Source organism: Sander lucioperca, chromosome 19 (assembly GCF_008315115.2).
Source record: "Sander lucioperca isolate FBNREF2018 chromosome 19, SLUC_FBN_1.2, whole genome shotgun sequence".
Lineage (NCBI taxonomy): Eukaryota > Metazoa > Chordata > Actinopteri > Perciformes > Percidae > Sander > Sander lucioperca.
The window spans coordinates 11732916-11743561 of record NC_050191.1 but is presented as its reverse complement, the minus strand read 5'-3'; the positions used below and the strand labels follow the sequence as shown (position 1 = coordinate 11743561).

Sequence of the window (10646 nt, the reverse complement as noted above, 5' to 3'; positions counted from 1 at the left end):
TGGTTTTCCTTCTCTCTGCAGTGAGAGGAGAGATGAGATGCTTCACAAAGAGTGACAGAGCAGACAACTCCTTGACCTCATCAACTGTCTGGGAAGAAGAATACTGTTAACCCTGTAACACCACAGGAGTGAAACTAAGAGAGGAGCTCATAATAAGCCTATTTCTTCAGCAAAGAAAAATCTGTGTGATGTCTTACTTTCGTTCAGTTTGGTGTGTGCAGGGCCACATATGTTCAAAGGTAATTGCAAGACAGGTATCACATATTTGTTGTTCATTTTATTATCTTTTTTTCAGGTTTATATGGATTAACCTGCACATCCCTAACTTTATTTGTAGGTTTTGAAAAGCCTAAAATTGACATCATAAGCGCTAAGGGGTGGCATCCTGGTGGAAAGTGGAGTGCACGTTTTAGGGGAAATGTAGCCTGCAGAGGGGAAAATGTACTGTGGTCCCACTTTCAAATCCTAGATGGTCTATCTGGTCTTTGACGCCCTCTGCTGTTCATCCATGACGCATTTCATGCTGCCTTTAATGTCCCCTTATAAACTCATTTTTTATATATCTGCAGACATAATAATAACTTGTGTTTAAGTGCATTGGGTGGGAAGCTCTTTGTATAGGCCTACAGTCTATGGCGAGAAATAAAGACAAAACTAATTACGCAACACATTCACAACTGCAGTTTTCCACGTCAGGTATAAACTTGAATTCTTAGAGAAAGACAAAGCGGTTATGGTCTATATATAGGGTGGAAATACATTTTTAAATTCATTAATAAAGTACAGTTTGGCTTGGGTTCTGCCGATTTTCTATTAGGAAAATATGAAAAGAATTTTCAATCTTATCTTGACTAAAATATAGCATTACCGCAAAGATAGTTAGCCTATTTCAACATGTATCTTAATTTCCTTTTTTTAAGTAAGCTGCCTCTATTATTCCAGAGCATTGTTGTATATTGGAAAAATGATATCGATCATCCCTCATGCTCTTCTTCGTATTGTCGATTCCGTGATTTCCGACAAAACCTGAAGAAGGCGTGTTGTTTGCGAAGCGGTCAGCTGACTGAGTTGTCATGTGGCGTTTACAGGCAGAGGAGGAGATCCCATGGCGAATAACAACCTTCTGGGTCTCATCAAACAAAAAACAGTTAGGTGGTTGTCTGTGCCCGGTTCGTTTGTCCCGTTTACACGTCCAACATGATAGATTGGACTACATACCAGCTGTTCCTCGCGGGACTTATGCTCACAACTGGGTCTCTCAACACATTATCAGCAAAGTGAGTAGATTGATTTATGTTTTTCTACTGGTGTCCATGTGTTTGTAGTTACGTTACAGTTTATTTCACTGTAGGAGAATTTGCTGTTAAACAGAGTTGGACCAATGTTTAACACAACATGCAGCTAGCTAAATGGTTAACTCTAGTGCTTATTAGTTCATTATTTAGCTAACTTAACTAAGGTTAATCGAGCTAGCTTGTTTGTTTTTGTTTCAAAGTATAGCTAAGTAAGCATGTTACCCATTCGTAGTTGTAGGTACTGTATCTATAGCACGTAACGTGTTCTGGTAAACAGCATGCTAACGTATTGTTAGCTTTATAATAAATGTGATGGAAGCTACAGAAAGCTATTATGTAAGGACTGACATTTCAATTTTATTGACAAACTTAATACGAGTGTTGCCAGGAAGCAACTGGCATGTGAAGACTCCTTAAACAATTTGATCTAGTCAAATACATTTCTAACGTTATCCAAAATAAACTGCCTGTGTTTAACAGACATGCTTTGACTCAGGCCTTCATGTTCTGTCACAGGATTGTAACGTTAATAGCCTAGTTCAGCTTTATTTGTAGGGTTAATACAGTAGCTAAAATGAAAGATGTGTCATTATATAGCCTACTTCAAAGCTGCAACTAACTATAAAACAGAAAAAGGCACATCTGAGAGGCAGGAAACTAATGTTTTGCATTTGCCCTTGATCGCAACAACAATTGATTTTCTTTTGACTGACGAAGGGTATTAATCCACCAATCATTTCAGTCCTGAAAGGACTCCTGTATATTTAAGGGCTGCAATTTACCAACCACATTTCACTATCAATTACCATGCAGATTATTATTTCAATACATTGATTAACACCAGACAATAGTGAAAAATGCCCTTTTTAATGTCTAGTTACTTGTTTTGATCAACCAAATCCCAAAGATATTCAATTTACAGTTATATAAAACTGTGGAAATCATCACATTAAAGAAACTGGAGAGACTATTTGGTATTTTTTTCTTGATAAACAACTTAACTGATTTATCCCACTAATACATTTCAGTCCTCTCTCATTACTGTCACGATAGGAAAAGGCTTGGTATCCTCGTGAAACAAGTAATTCAGCTTTTTAACTTCCCCAATAATCTGTGATGTCAGCTCTCTGCTGCCGGACACGCACGTCTCTGTCCTTTTGTGGGTTTTGTCCATGAAACAAAATTCACAAATGTTGTATGAATCACGGTTTGAGTGCTAATGTGTCAGACAAAGCAAGCTGTGTCATGTTGCCCCAAGAAGAATATCAGCAACTAACAGGTAAAGTTTCACTACAGTCACCTGACACCAGCTTTGTCACAGCGCTGGTTTTAAAGCCTTACAGCTAAGATCAGTTATAGCATGTAGGTTGATAATTTTGGTGCAAGTTCCCTCTTTCCTTTCATGCAAACATGCACTTTATGAAGATATTTAACCCAAAACACAGTGACCACAAATGAACAGGAATAGTCCTTTGGATCAAGTTTCCTTCTTGTAGTGATAAGCTCAGGAGTTGTTGCATTTAAAGGAAGTGCTGTGTCATTAACTTTAGAGCCAACATTCCCTTGTCTTGCATTTTGAAGCAGACAGGACACCCACATGCTTGTCATGCTTTTTTGACTGTCTGCCTATAAAAGTCACTGGGTTATGTGGACTTCAGTACTCAATAACTTCTCGAGCAACCTCAAATTAGGGTTCCATCTTAGGTCAAATTTTATTCTCAATTTATGTGCTTCCACTCGGCCAAATTCTCCAGCGGCATAATGTTTCTTTTCATTGCTATGCTGACGACATACAGATTTACCTCCCACTGAGACCAAACGATCCGAGAAGCCCGGCTACAGTCTCAGACTGCATCAGAGATGTGAACCGCTGGACGGCCCATAACTTTCTCCAACTTAACACCTCCAAATCTGAAATAATACTGTTCAATCCACCTAACACCATCCCTAGTCCCATCAGCCTCGGTCCACTATCCAGTACTATCAAACCCACTGCCAAAAAACTTAGGTGTCATTTTTGACTCAGACTTCAACTTCACCCCCACATATCAATACAGTTGTCCAGTCCTGCTTCCTCCATATCAGAACCATTTCCAAAATAAAAACATACTGTCACAGCACGACCCACAGACATGCCCTCATTTTCTCCCGTCTAGATTACTGAAACTCTCTTTTAACCGGCATCAACCACAAATCACTAACCCTCCTCCAGCTGGTTCAAAACTCAGCAGCCAGGCTTCTCACTGGTTTTAACAGATGGAAACACATTACTCCATCTTAGCTTCACTTCACTGGCTCCCTGTCCATTTTAGAATTGATTTTAAGATTTTACTGATCACTTTTAAGGCTTGTCACGGTCTGGCCCCCGACTATATCTCAGAGATGCTTGTCCCATACGAGCCTGTTCGCAGCCTTAGATCCTCGGTGGGGCCCTTTTAACCGTTCCAAGGTCGAGGCTTGTAACCAGAGGTGATCGTGCCTTCTCGATCAGGGCGCCTCGGCTGTGTATGCGACCTGCCCGAGGAGATAAGGCTTGTTGAATCAGTGACTTCTTTTAAATCACTTCTTAAAACACATTTTTATAGACTTGCTTTTATGTGATGCTGTGTTTTTTATCTTTTTATCCTTTTGCCTTTTCTCTGTTCATCGCCACTTACTGACTGTCCTCCTATAACTTGCTATTTCCACTTATCTTCGATCTACTTGTACATTTTTTCTCCTTCCTGTCCTTTAGAGCTGCCCCATCTTTTGTTGTGTATGTATTGGTATGTGTACTGATGTGCTGTGTATGTTTATGTTTTGTTTGTTTTTGTTCTGGTAAAGCTCTTTGTAAACTGTTGTTTTTAAAGTTGCTATACAAATAAAGTTATTATTATTTTTAATGACTTTACAGTATTTTATGTGAGGGCTTGTGAAACAAATGTACCTTCAATGCAGAAATCTTCACACCAGTATTTTTCAGTTGATTGCTGGTGAAAAGCAAAAAAACAAAACTCTTTAACAGACTCGCATAGTTGTTAATTAGGCGGTTACTTTTTTTGTTTATAAAATGTCAGAAAATAGTGGAAAATGGTAAATGCCTGTTATGATTTCCCACAGCACAAGGTGATGTATACAGATTGCTTGTTTTGTCTGACCAAGAGTCCAAAAAATATTTATATATTCATTTTAATATTGTATATGACAGAGAAAGGCAGCGAGTCATCACATTTGAGAAGCTAAAGTTTGGCAATTAAAAAAAAGAGACAAACAATGAATCGCTTATCAAAATAATTGCTGATTAATCGGCGAATCGTTGCTGCTCTGTGTGGCAAACCACTTTCTCATTTGGATGTATTTATGTATAGTTGGTTGTGTAAAATGTCCATGATTAAGTTGTAATCATGTCTTCTTGTCTGACAGATGGGCTGACATGTTCTCAGCGAAGGGTTGCCATGGTGACCGTGAACATGCATTTACTCACCCGTTTGTCCAGGTAAAGTAATAAAGGTGACAGGATTGTATCGCACTTGATTTTCACTCAGCACCACATTTGCCAAAAAAGGGCGGTATTGATCCTCAATTCTTTCTTGGTACTGACCGAAATGTGTCTGTAGCACAATTATTAAATACTGTCAGGTACCTGCTTCAAAAATTTGTCATGTTTAGTTATTGATTAATCAGATAGTTACTGATTTAAATCAAAAATAATGCCAATTTTAGTTTGGACACAGCTGTATATGCTGGCACAGTGGTTCAGTGGTTCCGGGTTTGAACCTTGGGCCCTCCTGTGTGGAGTTTGCATGTTCTCCCATGTGTTAGCGTGTTTGTTTGTTTTTTATCTGGGTTCTCCAGCTTTCTCCCACAGTCTAAAAGATATGCAGGTTAATTGTGTTTATTATTGTGTAATTGTGACTCTACTGGCTGGGTTAGCTCAGTTGGTACAGCGGGCGCACAAATGTAGAGGTTTATTCCTTGACGCAGAAGGTCCAGGGTTCGAGTCCGACCTATGACAGTTTCCTGCATGTCTCTCCCCTTTCATATCTCAGCTGTCCTAGCCATTAAAGGCAGGAATGCCCCAAAATAATAATCTTTAAAAAAAAAAAAGTAAAATCCAATCAGTAATTATTTTCTGAACTGCTGTTAAATCAAAAATGATAATCTGTTTCCCCTCTGTGTCTTCCTCTCACTCTCCCTGTCCAGGCAGTGGGCATGTTTCTGGGCGAGTTCAGCTGTATTGCGGCCTTATACATCTTACTTTGCTATGACAGACGTCGCCCAGAGCCCAAGATAAACCCAGGCCAGAGCTTCAACCCTCTCCTCTTCTTCCCACCCGCCATGTGTGACATGACGGCCACCTCCATCATGTATGTTGGTAAGTGAACTTTTGTTTAAAGTGCTCCTGTGTTGTTTATCTGGTGTTCGTGGTAGGCATCAGCATTTGAAAGCTTGTGTCCTGATCTATTTTTCCACGTCAAAGGTCAATAAAATGACGTAAATCCCATTAGCCAAACAGAAAAGATGATCTACTTCTCTTTAAAGAATCCATTCGTCAGGAAAAAGGTAATCGAATCAAAGATAGTGTTTGTTTTCCTTAGTGTCACTTGGGTGTGGTTTGCAGCCACTGCCTTTCAACTTCATTGAGTAGAATGATTTGATTGTGTATGTGTCATGGAAAAGAAAGTAAGCATTTCCAGATGATAAATGTGATCATGTGTCCAAGACATATGTCCTTCGTGGACAATAAAAAATTTGTAGAAAATGAACTTGGTTAATGAAAGTTTTTGGGTTCTCAGCTCTCAACATGACCAGCGCCTCTAGCTTCCAGATGCTGCGCGGAGCCGTCATCATCTTCACTGGTCTGCTTTCTGTGGCGTTCCTGGGGCGACGCCTGCTACCCAGTCAGTGGCTCGGCATCTTCATCACCATCTTGGGCCTGGTCATAGTGGGCCTCGCCGACTTCTTCAGCGGGCACAAAGACGACACGCACAAACTTAGCGACGTCCTCACAGGTGAGGTGGATTTTAGTTTCGGTGTGCTTTATGTGCTGCTGTAATCATCTCTGGTCAATCCATGGTGTTGCAATATAACAGCAGGAAAAGTAAATAAAGTGTAGCCATTATTTGGTTAAAAGGTTTCATATGATACAGTACAGCAGGCAACATATCTACGTATGAAATCTCAGTACAACATGAAACTACATTGAAAAGGATTTAGAATTATGTATTTATTTATTTATAACCGCAGTAAATTAAAGACAATTACTCTCTTCTGTCTGTCTTCTGCAGGAGACCTTCTCATCATCATGGCTCAGATCATTGTTTCGGTGCAGATGGTCCTGGAGGAAAAGATTGTCTATAAACACGATGTCCATCCTCTTCGGGCTGTTGGTACTGAAGGTACAGCAGTTGTTTACCTGCAGCTACATGCAACATGTGTTTGTCACCAAACCAAATCACCAAAAGGGGGAAAAATGGTACCCCCTCAACCCACAAAAGGACAGAAGAACACAAATAGAATGAGCCAATGTCCTGAATTCCCAGTGTTAAAAGAAGTAAATAGTCAAAGGTCAAATAACAACAGATACCAGTCACCTTCTAAGTGGAAGGAAGATAGAGTATTGTAGAGTTTTAGAGACCCTTGTGACAGTGACGTTAGATGCACAGTATTTTCAAAATGATAAAGTAGGAGTAGTACTGAGGAACAAACACAGGAACTTACTCAACAGTGTACACAGAGTTTGACCAAATCAATTAATAAATGTTAAAGCAGCACTAATCAATGTTTAACATTATCAAATTTCTATGTTTCATGTGAAAAGGATCTCTTATAGTGATGAACCCACAGCTCTTCTGAGCTTTTCAGCATCTTTCAGCCCGTTATTTTAGTTTTACCGACTGCAGCTTTAGTGTTTTGCTTTACTCTCAGCGCTCTCTTGTTTCTAGCAACGCCAGGCAGCAGTTTTTAGTGGAAAAGCTCTCAAATCCAACTGAATGCGACCTGCTCAGCACCAAAAGGCAGACAGAGAGTTAGCAGCCAGCTGGTGAACATGGTGGAGCATTTAGCAGCTAAATGAGACCAAAACGGCTAAAAGGAGTGAATACTGGAGTTGCATTCATCAGCTGGCCAGAAACACAACTGCTAATTTTGTTATGCGTCTGCTTGATGTGTAAATCAGCTGTTGCAGCTGTAAGCAGTCTGACAAAGTGCTGCCGCAAGGGACTAAACACTGAGAGATGCATAAGCACACTGTGACACGCTCGAGATTGTATTGCAATAATTTATTCCTCCACACGTAAAATACAACTAGCACTGCAGTTACCAAATGTAAAGTTACTTTGTGAGTCGAAATAAGTGCGTTAGTGCGGCGGTCAACAGAAAGTGTTCGCTCCTAGGCTCACCCCCTCTCTGTTAAAGCCCAAAAAAACCCAGGTGAACAGGTGAAGCAAACAAATATGTTATCACTTCCGCTCAAACCGAGATGAAAACGCCTACCACCTATAATATAAGTGCACAATATAATAATCAATAAATAATATAAATGAGACCATAAACAACATACAATATGTGGCTCCTACATCCGCATTTTGTTTGCCAATAACTTTTATATGGTGATGATGTGTCGTGTTTACAACTTGTTCTGCTCCCTCCAAGTGGCCGCGCAAAATCAATTAGTGCAGTTTTAAGATGTCCGTCGGAAACACAAGAGTGACAATGACATAAAACTCATCACACAGCCTTCATCAGCAGATGAAAGTGTGACAACGTGCTTTACATTTGCATATTTACTAGGTGGATTTTTGATCATTGTCATCTTTTGAATGATTTCTTCAAAAATATTTGGCCACAGGTATCTAGCATTAGTCTTACTGTTTTATATTTTAATCTTTTGTGAGCTGTTTTTAATGAATGTCTGCCACTTGTATCACCTTATTGCCCTTAATTATAGGACAATGGTTCCCAACTTGTGGGTTGCAAGATAAATCTGAGGATTTGCAACATGACTAACAAGGGGGAAAAGCACGGAAAACATTTCTGCAACCAAAGTTATGCTTATATTTTTTTTTAGACTTTACTCTAATCTTTGCTATTGTCTTGTAAATAACTGGAGCAAAGGTAAATGCAGCAAGGTACGTAAGTCACTCTTTGGTTGAACTGGACACATGCGTGATGAACGGTTGCCAGAAGACTTGATTTTAACCTTTGTGTTGTCGACCATGCAACTCCCGGATAAAAATTAACCCTTTTTTAATGCTTTTGTCGAGATTTCTGTGTTTTTTTTCTGCCCTTTTCTTCCTACCACCGGATTCACCACTAATATCAACCTATTACCACTATAGTTTACACTTCTTTTTTTTTTTTTAATTCATGGTCAATAAGCTCATTTATTTATAAATATGTATTTATATTTTGACAAATAGTTACGATTGAGTGCACAATCACAGAATGACCAAAGTTTAGTCAGGATATTTTCTGGAAACCATTTCATTGTTTTTTCAATTGCTATAAAAATGTAATAAAAGATCCAAAATGCAATGAAAGTAGTGAACTGATCATTTATTTTACTTGCGAACAGGTGGGTTAAAATGGTCACAAGTTCAAAAAGGTTTGGACCACTGTAATAGGTCATCATCATAAATTCTGTTTTCCATTTCCAGGTTTCTTTGGGTTCTTCGTCCTGTCGCTGCTTCTCATCCCGATGTACTTCATCCACGTTGGCAACTTCAGCGACAACCCACGGCAGGTCCTGGAGGACGCGCTGGACGCCTTCTGTCAGATCGGACACCAGCCTCTCATCCTGTTGGCTCTGCTGGGCAACACGGTCAGCATCGCCTTCTTCAACTTTGCTGGCATCAGCGTCACTAAAGAGATCAGCGCCACCACCCGCATGGTGCTGGACAGCCTGCGTACGCTTGTCATCTGGGTGGTGAGCCTGGCGCTGGGCTGGGAGCAGTTTCATGGCCTGCAGGTGCTGGGCTTCCTGGTCCTGCTGGTGGGTACAGCGCTCTACAATGGACTGCACCGCCCCCTGCTGGCCAGGATACCATGCTTCGCTGCCATGGTGAACACAGAGGAGCAGGAGGACAGCCCCGGAGAAAGCGAGAGACTGCTGGGGGACGGCAGTGTGCAGACCGGCGACCAGAGCTAAGACTTGAGCTCCGACGACGTCCCAGTGAGCTGGGAATGAAATGAAAAATGAATCATCAACATCTTTGTAAAGTGTATCAAAATGTCTGAGCTTCTACACCAAGTGGTTTTTCCATTTGTTGTTGTAAATAAATAGCTTCTCCTTCTCTATGTTGTCTAAGGCTGTAACGCACACTAAGAAAAAAAGGGAACTGTCATTAAATCACACTTGTTAAATGGTGTTTTTGTATTTTTACTCAGGCCTGTGTTGACGTACAGAAGACAAATACATGTAATGAGATGTAATGTGTTGACAAAAAAAGAGATATTTTTTTAAAAGAAAATACACTTCTGAAACAACGCAAAGTCTTGAAACATGTTTGTGCTGCACAATTAGATGTTGTTTTTGACAATCAATGGATTAGTTAATAGGCAGAAAGTGAATCTGACAAGGTTTTAATAATCAATGTATTGCCACGATAGTTAACCTAAGCAAATAGGGCAAGTATTTTCTCTTTCCAGCTTCTTAAAAGTGAAGACGTGTTGCTTTTTTCTTTGCATTATATATATCGTTGTAAACTCTATTTTTGGGCTTTGGACGGTTGGTTGCACAAGACAAGATATTTGAAGACGTCATCATAGACTCTCAGAACTGGTGAGTTGAAATGTTTATCATTTTATGACATTTTGTATCCTAAATGATTAATCTATTAAGTCACAATGCAGTCTGCATGAAGTGCTGCTCGGGTGTGTAGAAAGTGTGTCCTTCCGGTGCTCTTCAGCTTGGGGAACCAAGGGTATAAGGACACTGAGGCACTCTGGAGGGTAAAGTTTTAAAAAGCCTTTGTTATAGTTCTTGGCTAAATCATTCAAACAAGGCAACGCGTTTCGGCAGTTGAGGCCTTTATCAAGGCAAGTATAAAATGTTTGCATTTGAACTATCTTATAGCCTATTGGCCAGTACACTGTCAGAAATAATGTGCAAAATGTGTACCTTAAGGGGTCCAACAGCTCGTCACTGGGGCAGTACCCTCGAAGGAACACCAGTTGTGCCCCTTTACAAGGGTACATACTTGTTCTCTTACAGTTTGTACCCTTTTGGGAGCAAATGTGTATCCCTGGGGCCAATAATGGACCTTAATGCTCTAGGACTATGAATTTCAGAACTTCATGATTTCCTTAACAGCCCTGAGGCACTAGCCATACCATCCCCCAACATAATTTTGGTCACACCATGGGTCACAC

The 10646-nt window shown here is 40.2% G+C and overlaps 1 protein-coding gene across 1 annotated transcript; it reads left to right on the top strand.

Annotated features, from left to right (window-relative positions):
* Positions 1 to 1051: 1051 nt before the first annotated feature.
* slc35f6 (solute carrier family 35 member F6) lies at positions 1052 to 9762 on the top strand. The gene is made up of 6 exons (XM_031322552.2): positions 1052 to 1277; positions 4698 to 4770; positions 5478 to 5649; positions 6071 to 6286; positions 6563 to 6673; positions 8933 to 9762. Exons 1-6 carry the CDS (start codon positions 1198 to 1200, stop codon positions 9421 to 9423), a joined length of 1143 nt encoding a protein of 380 aa, XP_031178412.1. The 5' UTR covers positions 1052 to 1197; the 3' UTR covers positions 9424 to 9762.
* Positions 9763 to 10646: the final 884 nt, after the last annotated feature.